A 22643-nucleotide genomic window follows, 5' to 3' on the forward strand; every position below is an offset into this window, starting at 1 on the left:
AATATGTACTCAGTGAGCTTCAGAGCCACACTAAGCCAGTGAACTGTATCTGCGGCAGGTGTTCCAGGGCTCAGACGAGCAGCTGCAGGAGACGTACCAGAACCACCAGAAGACGGTGAGGGAGAAGGAGCGGAGGCTGACAGACTGCCAGAAGGAGCAAGAGAGAGCTGGCCGGGAATGTCAGAGACTCAACAGAGTCAAGGCTGATCTCCTGGTAGAGCAAGGTACACTTACACCATTTAATTAATCAGGTTTTTAGTCTTACTTTTTTCTTTTAATAGCACACATTCTTGAATGCCCATGCACAATAGCAGAATCAAACCTAGAAGCTGGTTAGGACTCGAAACACTCCAACCTTGGAGGCCAGAAAAAACCATAGAGATTGAGAGATGGACATGTGGACAGACAGGTTCATAAAGAGAGATATTTTCAGAAGACTAAATAAGACTACTTAGCTGCTTTAATCTCACTCTTTTCACAGGTCGTCTACAGCTGGAAGCTGACCGCCACACTCAAAACATCAAAAACCGCGACACTCAGGTGAGAGAAAGAGGAAAAAAAACAACTGTGCATTTTACTGCATCACTAAACACACTCATACTTGTTTTATAGGGATGCACTTAAATCTTTGATGACATCTAGTTTCTGCTAAATGAATCTAATTAACTTCTGAAAACTCCCAACACAGACAGCCAACAATTAGTTTAGTTTTACTAATGGTCCTTTCATTTCTGCATGTACCGTAACTACTAAAGACTAAATATTGTTTCTTATACAGAGAAAAAAATACTTTTGAGAGGTTGACAATATGTTGAAAATTAAACTGTAACCACATATTAAGAATATTTTTGAAAAAATACACATTAGAAGTGCTCACATATCTCTTTCACTCACTTTCTCCTCTCTCTTGCAGGTTCGCTCTTTGTCATCCTACCTGGAAATGGAGGGCTATGACCGACCGCCCTTCACAACTCTTCAGCTTGAGAGCTTCAATCGTCATGTCACACAGAGACTGGAGCAGGAAAAAGAGACAGTCAGTCAGGTTATGGTAAGAAAACCTCTGTTTTATTTGTAAAACAACAAAGTCACACCATTTCTCCTCCTCATACTGGACGGGATGTTCAGAATCAATTAAGTACCACAATAGAAAGCATCTGTTTTGACCACACATATTTTATTTGATTGTCAGAGATTTAAGATATACATTTAAAATGTGCAAGGGTTTTGGAAACTGGGTTTGTCTATTAAGACTGGTAGTCGCGGCATAGAGATGTGGCTTCATTATGTGAATAGTATTTGTATATTTTTTGCAATGTGCTGGAACTCAAGATCAAGATCCAGTAACAAGGTTCCTAATTGTTTTTTCAAGTCGTCATTTTTTTCCAATCATTACAGGAAAGGCCTACAGATGACACACTGAGGCCAGACAGTTTTATACCTAAACATTTTGCACTGCCTGTGATGCAATATTTCTCAAATTATTCTTATCATCTTAATCATGCTGTTGTCTTAATCTAAAATGTATGTGTCAGTTTACATGTCTTTTAAATTTTAATTCTACCTGCAGGAGGATTGTCAGGAACAGTCAATTAGACCAGACCATGAATAAATGTGCTATTCATGTTCTTATACCTCCTCATATTATTCTTTCTACTCAGGCGGACCTGCAGGAAAAGGAGCAGCAGAAGCAGCAGTCCATTGATGAAATGAGAGATAAGAAGACTGGCCTGGAGAGAACAGTGGAGCTGAAGAGAGACCTGCAGGGAAAGAAACAGCAAGAACTGAGGAACGTCAGGACAGAGCTGCAGAGGCTGGAGGGTTCGTCTAGCCGACTGCAGGAGCTGGAAAATGAATTGGCAAAAGCAGTGAGTATACAAACTGTGGATATGACAAGGCTCTCTTAGGTAGTGTGAATTTGTGTTAGTTGTGTATAAAACAGTGTGTCTGCTTGTCTGTTGTTTTCTTTAAGTCACTCTCCTTTTCTCTTTCTGCTAGATAAGTTTTATAAAATACTGTACTAAGGACACCTTATATGTATACAAAAGTACGTGCATATCTTTCCAGGAGCATTAAAGAAGGATTTTTTCTATTAAGTTTCTTTTTCCTTTAATCATTTTTTTTTTTCTTTTACTTTAAGAATCTCTGTCATAATGTACTGTTAAACCAACAGATTCAACATACAGCTCCCTTTTATTCTTAAGGGTTGTGTATACTGATGGCACCACATTTTTTTTTTTTTTTTTTTTGCAGGAGCGTGAGCTGCAGAGCGCAGTGCAGAGCTCCAATGTGGAGGAGCTAAAAGTCGAGGTTGGGGAACTCCAGAGAGAAAAGGCTGAACTTGACCGCACACAGAGACAGCTCGACCAAGAGATGGCGATGCTTAACACACACACATCTGCACGCACACAGATGGACATGTTGAAAAAGGACAAGGTGATTCATAACCTATTTTGACTAGAAGGCAACTAGTGTTGAACATTACTTATGTTTCTGGCCTCAGACTTGTGCTTCTCGCACTTTTAAACTGTTGCAAAACATCAGAAATACAAACTACTGTACTCTACTATTACTTAATTCCTCTACCTCTGTCTTTGTAGAGGGTAATAACACTAAGCGAGTGACTTTGGTTGGTGGTAATTTAATGCTTTTCTTCTTCCCTTCTTCCTGCTCCTGTCGTCTTTTCTGTCTCTGTTTACTCTCCTCTCACCTTTACTCTTTTCTTCCTCCAGATGGAGAAGGAGGAGCAGGTACGTAAGATCAAGTCTCGCCACAGCGAGGATCTAGTGTCATTGCTTGGCCACTTTCCCAACAAAAGAGAGCTGGAGGACTGGATCTATACCAAGTCGAAGGAAGTCAACAGTACCAGGGACAGACTCACCAAACTCAAGTTTGTATGATTTATTTATATCTATTTACCTCTTTAAAAAAATCTCTTTTTGTGGCACTGACCAGTATGATGTTGTGGTTTTCATTATTCTCAGTAAGGACCTGGCATCAAGTGAGCAGAATAAAAGCCACATTGCTTCTGAGCTGCGTAAGAAGGAGCAGCAGTTAACCAGTGACGAAGAAAAGTTCTTCAATGTGTGTGGCAGTCAGGATCTGGAGCAGGACCTGGGCAAACTGCAGGAAGATCTGGAGAAGATATCCAAACAAAGAGGTGAAAGCTCTTAATAAAAGAAAATAAAAGATAACAAACACTAATATGAGTGAAGACTTGGGGAAGAGCTTTATGGAGAGTTGAGATGACATTTTGAGTGGAACAAAAAAATCGACAAATCAGCCAAGTAAGGCCAAGCACTCAGTGGATGACGAGACGTGTCCCAAAGAAATCCAGAATCTGCATGTTGCTGCTGCCCTGATTTGAAGGGGTCCATGTGCCTCTGTTTAAATTGTGCTCTTTATGCTCTTTACTTCATTATTTTGAGTTTAAAGTTGGTGACTCTGTCAGAAATCACTCCCTATTTGCTACGTAGGGTACTATATTCACCCTCTGCTATTTTATTTGATTGCTCTAAGGGTGAGATTTATGCACTATACAGTGCCCTCAAATATTCCCGCAGTGAAAAAGAAAAATGTTGTGTCCATAGCATGTACGTTACTTTTTATTCAGCATCCCACAATACAATGCTTGCTATTTGGTAGATCTGTGAATCTAACAAAACCAACATTATGTCAAGTGGGGGTGCTTTAATCCTAGTAGTAGTTCTCCTCGAGATATAAGTAGTATAAATGAAGATATAATAAATAAGTTCTCTCCTTCTCCACTTGTTCTTCTTATAGCCATGCTAGCTGGAGCCACAGCAGTGTATACCCAGTTCATCAGCCAGCTGACAGAGGAGAGGGAGCCCTGCTGCCCTGTGTGCCAGCGGATGTTCCCGTCAGAGTCTGACCTGCAGGAAGTAATCAGTGACATGCAGTCCAAACTACGCCTGGTGCCAGACAAACTGAAAAACACTGAGCAGGACCTAAAGAGGAAGGAGAGGAGGAGGGATGAGATGATGACTCTTAGACCTGTCAGGTATTGTGTAATATGTGTACCGGACTTTGGTATACAGAATTATCAAAAAAAAAAAATTGAATGCACTTTCAAATAGGGCTGCAGCTACGAACATCAGTATCAGTTCAGCATCAAACTCTCTGAACCTGACAATCCAACAAGCACGCCCTCTTGATTATACCCCTATCTATGATGACAGACTTTTTTCCCCACCTGTGGTCGTTTTTATAACGATTTCATTATCAATTCATTTTGTTTCATAAAGTGATAAAATGATTGCTGGACTTTTTAAACAGACTTGATTTTAATTGTTTCTTTTAATTGTGCAAATAATTACTACATTGTACTTTTAGTCCTGAGACCAAAAAATGATGAACAGGTGTCAAGCTCTACACTACCACAAGGAATCTCTAGCATAACACACAGTGGATGAACAGCACACTGACATGTCAGGTGTGCTCAGGAATGGTCTTCTGTTTTGTCCACAAATACATTTTACATCAGCTTGAGCATTATCTTTATTGGTGTATGTACCCATTAGAACATCTTGCACTAGGTTACATTAATTACGAATGATCAAGACAATTAAAAATGGTAAAGCAGTTAAAAAATCCCTCATGTATTCATTCAGTCACCTAGTCGTACCACACTAAAAATAGATATTCAGCTGTGTTTATTCAAGCAACATGACATGTAGAGAGAGGAGGATGAGTTCTCATCGGCTCGCTGGGGCTGTGTACCACATAATTGTTATACTGAATTTGATTTATAAAAATAAATAAATAACCATGAAAAATATGTGAAGGATAAAAATGGAATTCATCTTTTAAAAATGAAAACTGTCAACAAAGTCTTCTACTGCCGATTTGACAGACAGACTTTATTTTCATAGTTTTCCATAACCTGTTTAATTCACCTTCTTTCTGGAAAATGAGTGTCAATCTGTGTTTTTGGTAATTGGCCTCTTTACGCCATTTACACCATTCACATGTATGTGGAGTATAAATTATTGTTTCATTAAGTTATGAAGCAAAGATGTTATGTTCCTTGTGATTCGATGTCATTCATTTTCAACATGAAGAACAAAAAGTATTCAGTTGATTTTTATATTCGTTTTTATATTCAATTTAATATGAAATATTCAAAGGCACTTTCAGATCTGATTAATTTGTCTATATTTCTAGATTAGGAATATAAGACTGACTTCCTCTTGTTCTTCCCCTCCTTCCGTTTCTTTGTTAAAGAAAATAGAGAGCAGCTTTTATGAAGTGTACTCCACTAGATGGAGCTAGATTCTCATTTGAATGAGATTTTATCTTTTCATTCTCTTCTCTGTCCATTCATGACCCGAGGAGAACCCTACAGTCAAGAGTGTAGTGAACCAACAGCTACTCTCTTTTTATATCTAACCTTTCAGCAAGATGAGAGATATTCAAAACATCCATTTTATGAATTGAGCGTGAGTAAAGTTCATTCAAAAGAAACGAACATACAAATCGGAAGCATGAAAACACCATTACATAACAGTAGCTTGTAAAACAAAAGAAACTAAATACACACTGATTTAATTGACAGTCCTATTAGCTTGTTGTTCAGGGGAATGGTGAGCTGAAGTAAACTATTTATTTTATCTTTGACATAATGCAATGTTGAAAGCCTGATAAACAAACCAGAAAAACTATGAGAAAGATTACAGTGCTCTGGATCTGGATCCTGGATTTTACATGTGCCAATTTAGTGGAGACTTATCCAACTGCTATTCTCATGGTAGAAAAAGTCCCTCAACTTAGACTGAAGCATCTTAAGTTAACGTGATACATTGTCAGAAATGAGTTTGCTTCATTTATAGCCCTTATTTTGCTTGATGCTAGATGCATATGAAAGTGAAAGTTAGTCAAGTGTTTTAAGTGAACCTTTAGAGCAAAAATTGTAGATAATTTAAAAGGTTGTGTTGAAACTTGTGGGGTAACTCTAAAATTCTGAGAGGAAGTGGGGATTCATTCATCCATCCATCCATAGGTGAGCTTCAGAGATATCAGTTACCTGAATAACTGCAGGGAGTCAAAGACCTTTTACTCAAAGTATATTCCTTTTCTCTTTCCTGTCTCACAGGCAGTCCATTGTACAGTATCAGGAAAAAGAGTTGCCTGAGTTGAGAAACCGCCTGCAGAGTGTGAACAGAGAAATTGAGAGGCTTAAGAGCGATGTGGAAGAGCAGGAGGCTCGGCTGGGTACCCTGATGTCAGAGGAGGAAACAGCCAAGGCTTGCCTGCAGGACATAACTCTCATGGACAAACACTTGGTACCATTCTCCTCTCTATTTCAATCTCTCTAACCACCTATGTCTCTTTACATGCTGTGCACTCTGATATTCAATAAAGACACAGCCAGTACCTGCCTATGTTCTTTTAATTTTTCTTCCACTCTCTCTCTCTTTGAATCTTTCCAACGTCTCTCCTCTTTTCTTTTCCTTGTCTGCACCGCTTCTCATTTTCTCTGTTTTTCTTGATATCTAAGTTGCAAATAACAGCAGCATCAAAGAGGAAAAATGATTAAATTAGCACCTGAGTCGTAACACTCACGAGTTTTGGGTCATTAAGAAACATCACAAGAGACTGCATTCTGGAAATTGCTGTACACCGATTTCTTCACTTTAATGTAAACATTTTTTTTCTTTCCAGATGGACCTTAAAGAGGTGGAGAGGAAAATAGCTCAGCAAGCAGCTAAACTCCAGGGAGTAGACCTGACCAGAACCATCCAGCAAGTCAGTCAGGAGAAACAGGAGACTCAACACAAGCTAGACACCAGTAAGATGATATCACACAGGCATACCTACGTTTTTATACAATTTGCATCATATGTTGTAGTTTTTCCATCCCTGCTGCTTTACTACTCAGATGTACTGTAATTGCTGAGATATAGGGCTCATCTCTTTGTTTTGCTTTTACAAAGAGAGATGTTGGTTGTAATTTTGACACTGACTTTCATTTTCTCTTCTAAACTCAAAGAGAAATTAGATAGTCAAGTCAAAATGGACTTGTTTCAAAGCTTTGCATTGGCTTGTGTAATATATAAGACTTGTTTTATTTGTAAGTTGTAAAAAAAAACATCTTCTAGACACACAAACATATACACACATACGGAAAGACAAACATATACACATGTATAGGCAAATATAAGGAGATGTAAAGCCAACTATTGTAAATTAATAGTGTTTGAGATATACTCCTACTTGTCCAGTAGGTGTACAGGGGACATTTGTAAAGATGAACAGACATTACATAAAAAGAAGAGATGATCTTAGAGTTGGTCAATGATAAAAAGGATGGAAAATGTATAATCTCAGTATGACTTTCCCCCAAAAAACTGATGATTCCAGTTACCTGTAAGACCCTCGTTGAATAGTTGGTTTCTATTGAAAGCAGTGAACATTTTCTTTTATTCCACTTGCATCATTGTCCACAAAACACATTATAAAAGCTTGTAAGAAAATGGTCTAAGCTCAAAGGTCCACTCACTAGCTGTCTCTTACTAGACAGATGTTAACATTCTTCATTTCAGGGTTTTGATGGTCTTCGTTCATCAGATGGAGTTGGTTCAGGTATCATTACGTAACGGAAGTGTGGACTTTTGTTTACGTGATAACTCATGTATGGACAGAGCAGTGCAGACCAGAGACATCCTTGTTTTTAGCATTATCTATATAATTTTTATATATTAGTCTTGCTTCAAAAATAGGTGATATGTCTCAACAATGTGGATGTACTTTAGCCATTTAGTAGACGAAAGGTTCAGAAAATTGAGGAATGTGTTTTTCCTACCTTTGGCCACAACATACTTTTGTCAATAATAAACTCGGACAGTTGACAAATGCTTAAAATAGGTAATAATCAATTAAGTGATTGATTTGATTTATTGATTGGGACAGTGTGCAGTCTTAAATGTTAAAGATGCACTGCACTGGAGTTAGCTTGAAGCTAATTTGCATCCATGGTCACCCACAATCAAAACATACAACAGTACAACAGCAAACAGTACAAAGCAAAAAAAAAACCCCAAAAAACCCCAAACAAAAACAAAACAAAAAAAAACACACAGAACACACCATACAAAACACAAAATACAAAGCTACACACAACAGCAAATCACATAGACCCACAATGTCAATCAGAAACTAACAATGCAAACTAGACTCAGTGGTCACACAGCTGATTGGTCTTTAGTAATGTTTTTAGTTTGGCCTTGAAGGGACCAGCATGTTTTCTTTTATCTCTACATTATTTTTCATCAATTTTACATCAGTTACTGTATTTTCAATACTCATTCATTACATTTTTGTGTGACAACACATTTGAGAGCAGGGACCATTTTATAAATCTCTTTATAAAGCCATCATTAATCTATATATATAAAAACCTATGGTATACTTTGGAAAATCTCTACACTGATAAGCACTTGTTGGTCCCTAGCAGTTATTGCACAATTGTACATTGTTGACTTCTCATCAGGACTGAGATGGTAGTTGAAAGATTGTATTTTTTTTCTTTGCCTATTTGTAACCATTTGTATCCTTACAGCTTCCAGCAAGATGGAGTTGAAACGTAAACTGATCCAGGACCAGCAGGATCAGATTCAGATACTGAAAAGTGCTGTGAATGAGACGAGAGCAGAGAAACTCCAGCTGAGCAGTGATATGCAGAAACAGCAGCAGCTGGAGGAGCAGTGTGTTGAATTCACCACTGAGATACAGACCTTAACCAGGGACATCAGGGTACATTTTGTTGTTTTTGTTTATGCCAGCTTCTTCTTTCAAGTTGATACAAACCTATTAAGACCCTCAATTTCAGTAGCTCACACAAAAATATACAGGGCACAGAAATTTTTTTGAGTGTGGGGGACACAGTGGAATTTATTGGCCCCCTTCTCCAGTAGGTGTTGCAGAGATTCAGGTCTTGATACTGTGTATAGACATGCTATTTGTTGTAAATTTTCTTTTCGATGATACATTTTCATTTTATTTACATACAATTTATGTCCTTCAAAACAGTTCAGTGTTTTCTCTCCATCCCTATTTCTTACTTTGTGTCCATCCAGGACGCGAAGGAACAGCTGTCCCCTTTGTCTGCCGCTCTGGAGAAGCTGCAGCAGGAGAAGCAGGAGCTGGTGGAGCGCAAAAGGCAGAAGCAGGAAGAAGGGCAAGAAAAGGTGGACACATTCTCCCTTTTGTCTCTTTTCTGTGTTCTGAAAAATCAAATTTAGCAGCAAACTGTCGTTACACTGTCATGAAGCTGGACTAGAGAGAGAGCTTGTCCTCCTTTCTCTCTTATCTCTTTACTCGTTACTCCGTTTACTTTTGATTGAACTGGAACAGGTGACGATGGCTCTTTCCTGTTCTTTTCTGTTGCTTTTCCTTAACACGCAACCACTGGATATAATAGTGTAATTTTCAACAGTGAGATAACATTATTTTAAAAAGTTAAATCTACTGTTGTGGCTCTATAGTTAAAAAACTAACAACCAAATTAATGTAATGTCAAATTATCAAGAAATGTGACTGTAGTTAAGGTTAGGGTTAAGAGTGTATTCTGACAGTGATGGCAATACAAAAAATGGTAAGGATGGACTAAAAGCAGTTTGACAAACCTAAATGCCTTCTGCTACATTCTTTGGATACCTTTGGGTATCTTAATCTAGTCACTATTCTAACACTTTGTTACTTACAGATCGGTTCCATTAAAGAGAGAGTAAAGGCAATCGCCACCTTGGAAAGAGACATCACCAAATACGTGGATGAGGGCAAAGATGAATACAAAGAGGTAATATGTGTGCCACTATCATACTTGATACATCAGTTTTTCCAACTCTTCAATTGGTCATTTTGTAATGGACATTATTAAGCTAAAGCTTTGGAATAAAAAGGTAAATAAAATATGCAGAGAAGCTCAGGTCTAGTTGTGTTAGATGAATCATTTTGAAAGTATTCAACAACAACAATGACACTATTTATTGTTTTGCAGCAAAAAGAGTCTGAGCTTCAAGAAACCAACACCCAGCTCCATGAGGCTGAGAAACATAAAGAGAAGATCAACAAGGAGATGGGAAACATCCGTCAGGACATAGACACTCAAAAAGTAAAAATCATCATTATCTTCATTCTTATCTTTCAGTCTTGTTTTCTGCCACTTTTTAAAAGTAATTTCTAAGTTTAACAATCTCCACAATGGCTTATTATCGTGAAAGTGCCTAAACTACTCCACCAATCCAGTTACATTGTACTGGTTGGTGCAAAGTATGTCAATATTATATTGATATTGTGATATGAGACTAGTTGTTGTCTTAGATTTTGGATGTCGTAATATCATGATGTGATATAAGTGTTGCCTTTTCCTGGTGTTAAAGGCTGCATTACAGTAAAGTGATGTAATTTCTGAACTTACCAGACTGTTCTAGCTGTTCTTTTATTTCACTTAGTCATTATATCCACATTATTGATGATTATTTATCAAAAATCTCATTGTGTAAATATTTTGTGAAAGCACCAATAGTCATCCCCAAAATATTATGTCAATATCGATATTGAGGTATTTGGTCAAAAATATTGTGATAATTTATTAGGTCCATATCGCCCAGTCCTACTTTAACATTCCATACTCCATCCAGTTTTACAGTAAAACACCCAGTAGAGTCTGGATTTCTGGCACAACTGTTTGCAAGGTACATGATAAAGGAAAGCAATATGTAAGGGTAAAATCTCCAGTAAAATATGTAGCAGCTTTAAAAGCAACTTTGTCAGACTGACGCATTTCATCTTGTGGCCTTTATAAGGGTTGACCCTGAACAACACCTACCCGGCTCCTCTTCTATCATTACTTTGTAACCTACATTGTCCTTTGCCATTTAGTCACATCACGGTATTCAGGTAAGTTGTGCTTTGCGGGAACTAAACTTTTTTAATTTTTTAGGTCCAGGAGCGCTGGTTGCAGGACAACCTGACCTTGAGGAAGCGTGTTGAGGAGTTAAAGGAGGTGGTGGTGAAACACGAGGCTCTTATGAAAGACATGGGCAATATGCAAGTCTTGCAGCTACGCCAGTAAGAGCACTACATCGTTATTAATTGTCTGCCAGGTCAATCAATATAAAATAGTGATAAAAGCGCACCAAGCTGCACAAAGGTTAACTGGTCAAGACAGTCCCAATATCTTTTTACCTCAGCAGTGTCACACTTTGATTAAGAAAGGTTACTGTTGGATTTACATCTTGGTAGACACTCCAGTGAAATCAGGGTCACACCAGTGGTAATATGAGAAGTTAGTCACAGTGTTTTTACTTTGTTTCTTTCTGTGATTGTGCAGAGAGCGACGTGAGGCAGAACGCAAACTGGAAGACTTGAAGAAGAACCGCAGCATTGCATTGGGTCGTCAGAAAGGCTTTGAGGAGGAGATAATGCATTACAGGTGAGATATGCAGATCTATTGTTAACTTTATATAGTACATAGTTGAACTTCTCTGTAGTTTTTGGGCAAGAAACACACAAGTAATTGTTTCACTGCTTTCACATATCCAGCCCTCTGACTGCCATTACTGGTGAATTCTGCTTCATATTAATATTAATAATATAATATATTAATATGATTGTTTTTTTCATGAATTGAACTTGCTCTTTGAATTGATTGCTTGCAGGAAAGAGCTGCGAGAAGACCAGTATGAAAAAGCTGATGAGCGATACAAAAACAAGATGATCACAATGAGGACAACAGAGCTGGTCATTAAAGACCTGGATCTCTACTATAAGGCCCTTGATCAGTAAGTGTTACCCTAATATATACACACACACTTATAGCAGGCATTAACCACAAAATATTTCTCAATTCAATTAAAGTTAAACTAATTATGGATTCCAATGGAGCATAGGTATAAATGTAAGGGTGAGTGTTGTTTTTCTTTGTTTTGGAATGTTTTGAATTATAATCAACAGTTTTGTTGTCTGAACTAACAAACACAAAGCAATTACTAAGACAGTTTTCTCCCATAATTTTTATACTTAAGAACTCCAGCTGAAATCAGTTCCAGTGTAAGGTGATAAACCTTGAATCAATTTTACAATAATACCTTGAGATTATTGTATATTGTTTCATTGTATTGTATATGTACGTGTAGTGTCTCCCCTATAATTGTACAGGAGTACAAGTATAACCCCCGCCAGGCCAAAAAAATATTTTTTTTAATCCCAAAAATAACGCCAAATATCCATTCATTTGGAAATCAATAGGGTTTGGGAGTCTCTGTGCAATGCATGGTGCAGTGCTGCTCCAAAATGTGAATCAACCTCTGTGTCATTACTTGGTAAACACTTGGTAGTGTAGCTCCTTTAAGGAGTGGGGCAGTGTGTAGCAAACGTGCGGTTGAGAGAGAGAGAGCATGTGTGTGATGCTGAGGCTGCAGCTAGGGGAGTAACCCACCTACCGTCAGAGAGCAGGCAGGGAGCGGGAGAGTTTCTGTTGAAAACAAGCACCGAGACCCGGGGAGACATGAGAGTAGCTGCTCGCTAACAGCTACGTGTGTTTCCACAGAGCGCAGGAGGGAGGACAGACGTCTCACTCCGCTACTCTGTGCTGCGACTCTGCTGTTTCTGCAAACGGTCACAGAGCAGACATTTTAATTTACAATTGTAGTGTCTGTCATCCAACTAAGTATTGATAATACACTTAGTATTTTACAAATTAGACCCAGCTAGCCTGCTGCTGCCGCCACCCCAAAGCAGTCAACGTAGGGGAAATGCTAATGTGAATAGTGACACGAACTGAAACAGATCTGAATGATTTCATGATAAAACCACAGAGGCTATATGTGTATGCTACAGATAAGCAGAGAAAATATTTTATTATCAGAACCATTACATAAACCAACTGCACATGTTTTATTGTACTGCAGTGGTATTTGACTAATGTAGGTCTTATTTGAATAGTATCCATGAGTTTCACAATAAATTGCGAGACTTCTCCAGTACTTGTCAAAAGTTGTTGGACTGAACATTTGTTGTGAGAGAGATCAAAAAAATTGTGATTCACCAGATGAAAGTAGAACTTGTTGTGTTTTTAGAAACTTGGGCGTCATGTTTCAGTTACAATTGAAAAAAAATTAACTGTGTACCAAAAACAAAAAGGAAACGAAAATATTTAAATAAATCAAAGATAAGCTAGTGGTCTCGCATACGCATACGAGCAAAATGAGGTCAGTCAGTGGATTGCTGACTAGTAGTTCACTATATTATTATTATTGCAACTTTTTCTTCATCCTTTAAACTCACACGCTGTGGAGTTGCAACATAGTATCACAATACCAGATATGAACACATAAATGGCATCTCCACACACCACACTATGTGCCCCTACCATAGTGGGAATGTGGTGCAGAAGAAGCAAGAACAATACTGTAAATATGCAGAAGGAATAAAGACAAAGAAAAGCATGTCGTATATTAATTTACTTTGAATCAACAGCTCTAAAATTCATTCTTCCCATTGTATTGCAAGTATGCATACAAATGAGAACACTGCAGAATAATTGTATTGTTTGAAAAACAAAATAGAACAATAACACAGATTAGTAATTCACTTTTTTAAACAAAGCCAGTTACCTACATATGCTGTGTATACAGTACTGTATGCTGCAATTTCGAATCTTAAGTATTTAAGGATCACTCTCAGATACCAAATATGGAAATGTCATTAACTGCAATTTAGAATGATATTACAACACTTTATCATCTCTGCGAGACACTTACAAGCACTAAGCTTTGGTAAGACTTGGTTTCTCTTTAGCACAGCATTTGCCTAGTAGACATCAGTCCGTTGCACTCCTTATCCGGTCCTTTGAAGTTAGATCACCAAATCAACCACAAAGCTTTTTTGCTTGTTAATCAGAAAGTCAGCTACCTCATAGTGGGGAAACTGAGTTAAAATGATGATGTAAATGCTCTTGTTCCGGGCAGTTTATTTGGGGCATTTGGAATTAATCAGGTCAAATGATATTAATTTTGAGATATTAGCTTTATCTCATAATAAATAAGATGTTACCTAGTACAGCACAGTGGCTTTTGGCTATTGAGTAATAGCCTCAACAAGAGATACGATTTTAATAATTTCCATAATTATGAGTGTCTTAACTTGCTGTAGCAAGTTTAGAAGTTTAAGCTGATGACTGTTGATATCACTGTCTTTCTGACAATTGTTACCTGCAGATTTACTCATCTGTTACTGACCAGTGTTAATTTGTTGCATTGGCAAAATTTGCTTGTTAATATGCTCACTGTATACTAGTGTCTGTACTATTTATGCTTGCCCAAAATGGTTTTATGGAAGAGGAAATGCCACTCTATATCATTTTTGATGTTTGAAAAAATAAGTGTGTGGTCTGTGCCTTCTTTGCATTTCATAAAAGAGTAACAGAGTGGCAAGTCTGTTTCTACATAAACAATCTAGGTAATTACCTCAGGTCAGCTTGGTAATTGAGGCATGTAAATGACAGATAACTAGTGAACATGTTTGTTGGAAAGTCCCAGTTAAACTTCTCTTAAACACATTATATCATTGCTTTAAGATAATTACCTTAAAGTTCTGAATGTCGACATTCCATGTTTTTGGGCTGTGAAGCAGCTCACTCTGTCAGTCTGTAAAGCTAATGTTAGTGCAGTTAGCTGCAACTATGAAACTATTATAAATATATGCAATGCCACTTTTGAGTGTCATGATTACATTAGCATGTTATTGAATGTCCAGTATACCACTTATATAACAGTTTAATAATTGTATGTTAAAATAGTTTTATTTTTAAAATCATGTGTTGACCACAAATACAGGCCTGAAGCTTAATTTATAGAACATAATTGGCCCTGCTACATGTCATGTTAAAAAAATGAAAATTTAGCCAATTTGGTGCAGCGGAGTTTGATTGTCTACATTTGACTACATGCTCCTCTGAATCAAAATTGGAATCAGGCTTTATTTACCAAGTACATGTATATGTACAGTATCAGTCAAAAGTTTGGACACACTTTCTCATTCAAGTGAATGAACCTTGTTCATAGTGAATGAATCCAAAGCACCTTCATTCACTGCAAGTACAGCAAAGCAGTGAAAAAAAAAAAAGGGGTAAAGGCATTACATGTTTCCGCAGAAGTTCAGTTTCCTTTTGTGTAGGTGGACGACACAGGGAGTAAGTTACGTCAGTAGTCATCACTTTCAACTTTCTCCTACCTTCTTTCATCATACCATACTAGAAAGTGTGATGATAAATACATGAAGGGCTTGAAAAAACCTTCCTTTTCGTTATGTTTCATCGTAAATGCAATGTGAGAAAATCTAAATCATATCAAAACTCATATGGCAAACCATTCTTATTGTTCCTGGATGTATGGATAAGGTTGAACGAGACACTAGCTGAGGATAAATAATAATAATAATAATAGTTTTATTTATATAGCACCTTTCAAGAGCAGACGTCACAAAGTGCTTCACAATACAAACAAAAAAAGGAGGGGGTGGGGGAAGAGGAATATGTTTGCTTGTATGTCATTTATCTTAACAACAAAGAAGGCAAGAAAGTTGTTGCATTCATCAACTGAGGAAACTGGAACAGCAGGTGACGTAGAAGAGATAATGTTACTGATGGTGTCAAACAGGATTTTGCGATTACGTCATCTATTTGATGTAAAGTTAGAAAAGTATGTAGCTCTGGCATCCTTAACCATGTCATCAAAATCTGTTAAAAGTTATTTTAAATACTGATAGTGAACTTGTAGATGGGTGGATTTCCATAAACACTCTGTTCTATGACAGGTTCGTTTAAAAGAGAGAATTATGTCGTTCATCCAAGGGAAGGAATTAATCAGAGGACCCAATGTTGTCTTTGTAGGAGCAACTTTATCCAGGACTAAAAGACAGTGCTCATAAAAAGATTGTACTTGAGAATCAGCATCACTATTGGACATAATAACAGGAGTGTTCTAAAAGGCAGCAGAAACTTTGCCGCTAGAGATAGTGTAGGATACGAAAGTTAATTTCACGACAAGGTAAAATGTCCAACTTAAATGGCAAGTCAAATAAAACACAATTATAATCTGAAATGAAGAGATCCTCTGGAAAAAAAACAGGATCAACATTTAAACCAAGAGTGAAAACAAGGTCCAGAGTATGCCCTCTGATGTGTGTAGGGCCTGTTACATGTGAATGAGATTAAAAGACTCAGTGATATGAATAAAACTAGAAGCAAATTTATCAGAAGTGTCGTCAATATGAATGCGGTATCTTTGGTACACCACGTCTGGACAATAGAGATACCAACAACAAGCACTGACGTTGGATGCCACGCCTGGGTGTGCATGCCTGACCACCTGGGAGAATGACAGTGGTGAGGTGGAGCCCAACACTGAGACCTCCGTTGCTGGACATCTGCTGCTCCTGGAAGTGCAGATTATTGAGAGGGACCAGGCCGAGGATCCTTGTGCTTGGTCCGCTGAGAACTGGGGATGGTGGAAGATAGCAGCGTCCCTCTAGTGGAGGAAACTCCTGCAGAATCAAAATGTTAAACTTGTTGGCTAGTAGGATGTCCAGAGGCGGAGGATGGGGAGACAGGCGCTTTGCAACAAGTTTACCCTTGCAGGCTATAAATCAGTGCTCCGGTTTAGGTGGAGTTGAGCTCACCGGGGCCTTCACTCTACCCCCACTACTGAGAGACTGTGCCTCCACTGGGGCATGACAGAGAGTAGAGGTGGCCATTGTTTTGGGCTTTGCTCCCAGGAGCAACCACAGATCCTCAGGTTGGGCTGAAACAGCCCCGGGCTCTGGAACTATTGAGGTGATGGAGCCGGACCACAGAAGAGTGGGATTGTTGTCTCTGGTCACATTTAGGTTACTGCAGCCAGAGGAGCCCAGGAGTGCGAGGTGTTTTGCCTGGGCCGTGGCGACAGTGGAAAAGAACAAAACATGTTACTGTGTGTAAAGGTGTTACCGGTGATACACGGTGTTTGCGCACATTACTTGCCCACCACCACCACCATCATTTAGCTTTTTTTTATAGAAATAAAACCCATTTATTTCATTTTCACGTATCAGCGCCCATGTTCATCAAATAAAAAAACTCTAATTTGTAAAATACTAAGGCTGTATCAATACTTAGTCAGGCGACATACAATTATAAACTGAAAGAGTCAGCTCCATCTGCAGCAGCAGCAGCAGAGTTGCAGCACAGAATAGTAGAGTGAGACGTCTGTCTTCCCTCCTGCTCTCTGCTGTAAACACACGTAGCTGTTAGTGAGCAGCTGCTCTCATGTCTCCTTGGGTCTCTATGCTTTTTATTGGCAGAAAATCTCCCGCTCTCTGCCTGCTCAACCTGCTTTCAGTGTGTCTTTTTCCAGATGGCAGGCGGTTCTGGTTCTAAGTGGTGGTTGTCCTCTGGCTTGTCCTCACGTCTGTGTGACGATGCAGCCTCACCGTCACATACGCACTCTCTCTCAACCGCACACTCATTACACATTGAGCTATTAAAGGAGCTACTTGTATAACACATTTTAGTTTAGAAAACATCTTGAAATAATTTTTTTTTTTAAATCCTTGATGCTTAGGCCTGGCAGGGGTCAACTCAGGCTGCGGAAACCCTGCATAGGCGGCATGGAAGGAATGAGTGAGCCTCTGTAAGGAAGTGTGAGCTCACCGTCTCAGATACCATCTCCCTGTGAGAGCAGCAGCATAATTTACCCATATGTGTGGGTTAGTTAAGGCATCTGTGTATGCAACCTTATCAAGATTGCAAGCAGGCCTTAGCAGTCCTCCAGCAGTCTATATATCCAGGTCACAGTTTCTGTTTGAATACACAGAAAATGGTTTCATGGTGAGATGCTTTGATTTGGGAGTGGAAAATAACAATATGAAACTCACTCTCCCTCACTTTGCAACAAATTGTCGTGTGTGCATAATAGGTCAAAACCTTGAAGGCAAAGCAGTGACTGTCAAGTACTGTAGAATGACTGAGTCAAAACTGATCATCTGAGTGCGTCTGTTTTTTAATTGTTTGCTTATCAAAGTGAACCTATAAAACTGTGATCTGCAGACAAACAAAAAGCTTAAATCACATTTTATAACATGTAGACGTAAACATTGTAGTTGTCCTGTTAACTCCTCAGAAACAGCAAAATTTGCCGCTAAACCTCTTAACTTTTGTACTGAAGTTCTTCTTAACAATGTAGTACAAAGTCGAGAGGTTGTGATATGTAGCACAACAAGCTAGATGGTGACTAAAAATGTGATCACTGTTATTAGGTTTTGGAGCTGTTTCTAAACAAACTAACGGGACTGTAATCTCCGGGCCAAGGAACATATCACCTAGTTCAACTGTGTAGCTCATTGATGAGCTACACAAATCAAGCTGTGGATACAGACACAATACTTGTAAATAGGATCAATTAATCATTGGATTGGCTCTGCACATGAGATTTGTTAAAAAATAAGAAAAATATAGAAAATCGCCAGCCATATCCTTTATAAGTCCACAAAAAAGAATAAATAGTATCTTCCAGCTCTCTGTTCATTTCATTTAAAACCAAAAGACATATTTCACTCTCAGACATTTCAGTTTTGTTTGATATACCTAGTGTACAGCTTTCCACATATTCCACATAATACTGAAACAGAATGCATGTTCAAAGCAAGTTACCAGCAGGTTAGTGGGTCATAGATAGTGAGCAGTCACTGTAAGTGTGTGACATGGATGAATTATAAGAGCTGGATACCGGACTAAAAATGGCACCCATTCAGTCCCATAGGAATTGCTCAGCTCGCTCATACGCCCAAAAAAGTTTCTAGCTTCCGAGTTTGCTTCTGCGTTATGCGGCCCACTGAATATGGGCAGTGTTGTTTCCCCCGCTGGCCCTGCCCACAAGTTCCCGCTTGGCCCATAGACTTTACATTGTGATGACATCACAGATTTTTAAATCGCTTTTCTCGGCTCAAGGAAAGTTTTACAAATATAAAACCTTAATGGATCAAAAATTCATAATAGAAAGAGTCATAATTGACGTTGTTTGCAGTTCAAGGTGTCCTGTCAACAGTTTTACAGACATCTCTTTTAACATGGTGGTCTATGGGGAAAATGCTTTTTGGTCCGCAGGGGGATTTTTCGCTGCAATACCGCGAGTGGCCTCTGCGAAAAATTGGTTGCAAGGCTGAGTGGCGGCACCATATCCAGCTCTTCTTAAAACATCCATGGTGTGTGAACCAAATACTTTCTCTGGTGTTGATGTTACAAACAAAATTTCTGCACCATTGAAATATTGGTGCAAAAAAAAAACACTTCAATAATTCAATATCAAGTTTTCAAAACATTCAGGTAGTTAAAATAGAAGGATTGAAGTGTCATCTATTTTTTGCAGTAAACAGCAGAAAACCTGAAAACATGGTTGCAGTATCAGATAGCTCACTGCATATTAAACTCCCTGACTCAATCCCAGTCCCCATAAACTTAATACTGATGCCTGATGTGGAACTATTTTGTGTCTATGCCCAATGGACACGCTCAAAAGTAAAACATTTAGCTAGGGGTCTTAGGACCATTGTATTAGAATTGCTTGACAGTTGTTCATTTTCTCAATTTTGTTAAGACTGTATATTACACTTACAGTTAAAATATAGATTCTGGCATATTTGCAATCTCATATGTCTTCACCTACTTGTTTTCATCAAATATTTTGGACATAAAATGATTTGATAATCTTTCGTCATCTGGGAAGTTTCACTGACAGCAGCACTCTCTTTTTCAGAAACTCCCCTCCAACAAAGCAGTGGGTGTGTTGTTTCAGACAGACAGATGAGTTTAAAGATGCCCAAACATTTCACAGCATTTCATAATCATGAGAATTTTACAGATATGGAAAATTATCTCCGTCATAATGATTTTATCTTCTGGCGCAACACTGATTCTGAAAAAATCTTTAGGTTAACAGTTGAAACGTGCCACTTGCATGTATTTGATTGGCTGCACCTTACAGGATGACGCTGCATTGCAATGTGTAGCTTGGTCTAGCTTTTTTGCTGGACGACAAATAGTGGCTTTATTTAAATGAATGAGAGAACTGTTTTCTTTAGGCAGGGCTAATGTCGGTCTGAACGCAATTTTAGAGGCTTACTCAATGGCAAACTCAGTGGTGGCAATGAGGGAAGTGAAGTTCTCCCTACCCAGATTCATGCTGCAACCTCCCAATCATAAACATATATATAGCACTTAATCACAGTGAATGTAATTAGGTTTTTTCTAACACTGGTCTAAAGAAAAGTGCAGTGATTGTGTGCATGTTGTCTCCCACTCAGACATAGGATCATGAAGCTCCTTATTACTTTATAGTAGGCCTTCTAGTAGCCTCCCTCACTAGTTTTCTTATAGTAGGGACTCTCAGTTTATGAGGATTCACTACTCTAGGTAGACCACACTGAGTTGTGCTATTCAGTTTCTCAGAAATTTATATGAACTTCCTTTGATTGGCACTTTGATTTGTTCAAAATATTCTGTTGTGAACAAGATGTAGTTTTTGCCAGGAGATTAGCAAACAAAATCTGTGTATTCAACCTCTGACCAATTCACATCATATTATTGTCTCTTTGAAGTCTAATTCCAATAGGAAGTTTTAATCCTTGACTTCCGTCTGTTTCATAAGCAGTTCTGTAAGAAAGATACAATAGGTCAGATGTATGAATAAGGAGTCCTTTATTTGTGTATTCAAGCCATATATGGGCTGCAAATGAAGAGCCATTGGTTATATGTTATCACTCTGGTGTTTTCAAACCACATTAGAGTTTCTCGTCATTTTGCTAGATGATAGACAAAATGCTTCTCGGTATGCAGGAAAGCAACTTCCAGTTGGCGGGTGTTGTATCTTTGACATCAACATATATCTTTGTCATGTATCAGCAAACTTCTAAAACTTCATGATGCTTATACATTTGTGTCAGTTTGAATTGTGCAGTTTATGCGTGCATAATTGTGAGACACACACTGTGTGTTGCATGTGGGTTCACTTTTTAATGATCTGTGGTATTCTGTAAATGTCTTCCTCTGGGATACCTAGTATTAGGTAGGCTACATTTGGTTACAGTCGCACAGTTATTTCCTGTTTCACTGCACATTTTCCACTACCCCACCAGTTCAGGTCATTTTACTGGAACACTAGTTTGAATTGTGCAGTTTATGCGTGCATACTTGTGAGACACACACTGTGTGTTGCATGTGGGTTCACTTTTTAATGATCTATGGTATTCTGTAAATGTCTTCCTCTGGGATACCTAGTATTAGGTACATTTGGTTACAGTATTTCTTGTTTCACTGCACATTTTCCGCTACCCCACCAGGGCACATTAAGTGACACAAAACTGTGTCATGTGGTGTGACATATCATTTTATTTTTAGGTGTACATCTCAAAATGAAAGGCTTTATCCACAGGCTATATAATTTGGTTGACTTAGAAAAGTCAATATAAATTTTATATTTGATGTATAATGTGATATTTATAAAGACAAACTTGTCACTATATTCATAATCAAAATGGAAATGACAATCAGATAAAGTTAGACGTCCAACAAAACAATGTCTGGAAGATTCCTGACTTTTGGGAGGGTAAACATAGTATCTATTCCACTGTTGGGTTTATATCTGTGTTTACTTTCTGTTTTCCTTAGAACCATCATGAAATTCCACAGCATGAAGATGGATGAGATCAACAAGATTATCAGAGACCTGTGGCGCAGCACCTACAGGGGTCAAGGTGGGTCTCATCTAGAAAAATCTATAATTTGTATGCCGTACATAGTTTCTAATCCCTCCCTCTCATGATGCTTCCCCACTTCTTCTTACATCCTCTCTAGACATCGAATACGTGGAGATCAGGTCTGACGTAGATGAGAACTCGTCCGCTGGAGTGAGGCGAAGAGTGTACAACTACAGAGTAGTTATGGTGAAAGGAGACACAGCTTTGGATATGAGAGGACGCTGCAGTGCCGGTCAGAAGGTATGAGAAAATAATTACCGGTATTTCTCAAGTATTAGCACATATATCACATAAATAAATTTTCAAGTGAATCATGATGTAAGCAAGTTCAAAAACAGGGGGTGCCATACATCAATTTGAAATAGCACATAAATAAATAATGTCTGTAATACTTTTAATACAATAGTTTCTTAAGTTCAGGTCATTTTATTGGAACACTAGATATCTAGAGTTCATATGTTTGTTTGTTTAGTTCATTCCATCTTTCAAAATGTGACTGTGTGTCTAGGTGCTGGCATCCCTGATCATCCGCCTGGCTCTGGCAGAGACCTTCTGTCTGAACTGTGGGATCCTGGCCCTGGATGAGCCTACTACCAACCTGGACCGAGAGAACATTGAGTCATTGGCACATGCCCTTGTAGAGTCAGTACACAAGCACATACAATGTACTCATATACTTGTGGTGACCCTGACTGACATAATGACCCTGACTTCACTGTCATTATGTTACTCTCAAGATATCAAAGTTAGGTCTAATTAAGGACCTCACAATAACACACACAGTGAACGTGCAACACACTAGCTTTTAATATATAAGCATCTTCACCCGTGTCTTC

At 38.4% G+C, this 22643-nt stretch overlaps 1 protein-coding gene across 1 annotated transcript in view; it reads left to right on the forward strand.

Moving 5' to 3' along the window:
• Positions 1 to 22643, forward strand: part of rad50 (RAD50 homolog, double strand break repair protein) — a 32014-nt gene that overhangs the window by 6951 nt on the left and 2420 nt on the right. The window contains exons 8-27 of the mRNA XM_067608466.1: positions 59 to 224; positions 482 to 540; positions 914 to 1048; positions 1659 to 1865; positions 2251 to 2433; positions 2730 to 2887; positions 2982 to 3157; positions 3781 to 4018; positions 6110 to 6299; positions 6679 to 6805; positions 8576 to 8769; positions 9093 to 9203; positions 9722 to 9814; positions 10016 to 10129; positions 10961 to 11088; positions 11351 to 11452; positions 11679 to 11801; positions 21719 to 21804; positions 21905 to 22047; positions 22316 to 22449. Of these exons, the coding sequence (XP_067464567.1) occupies positions 59 to 224; positions 482 to 540; positions 914 to 1048; positions 1659 to 1865; positions 2251 to 2433; positions 2730 to 2887; positions 2982 to 3157; positions 3781 to 4018; positions 6110 to 6299; positions 6679 to 6805; positions 8576 to 8769; positions 9093 to 9203; positions 9722 to 9814; positions 10016 to 10129; positions 10961 to 11088; positions 11351 to 11452; positions 11679 to 11801; positions 21719 to 21804; positions 21905 to 22047; positions 22316 to 22449 (2867 nt within the window). The remainder of the gene's footprint in view (positions 1 to 58; positions 225 to 481; positions 541 to 913; positions 1049 to 1658; positions 1866 to 2250; positions 2434 to 2729; positions 2888 to 2981; positions 3158 to 3780; positions 4019 to 6109; positions 6300 to 6678; positions 6806 to 8575; positions 8770 to 9092; positions 9204 to 9721; positions 9815 to 10015; positions 10130 to 10960; positions 11089 to 11350; positions 11453 to 11678; positions 11802 to 21718; positions 21805 to 21904; positions 22048 to 22315; positions 22450 to 22643) is intronic.

Source organism: Thunnus thynnus, chromosome 13 (assembly GCF_963924715.1).
Source record: "Thunnus thynnus chromosome 13, fThuThy2.1, whole genome shotgun sequence".
Lineage (NCBI taxonomy): Eukaryota > Metazoa > Chordata > Actinopteri > Scombriformes > Scombridae > Thunnus > Thunnus thynnus.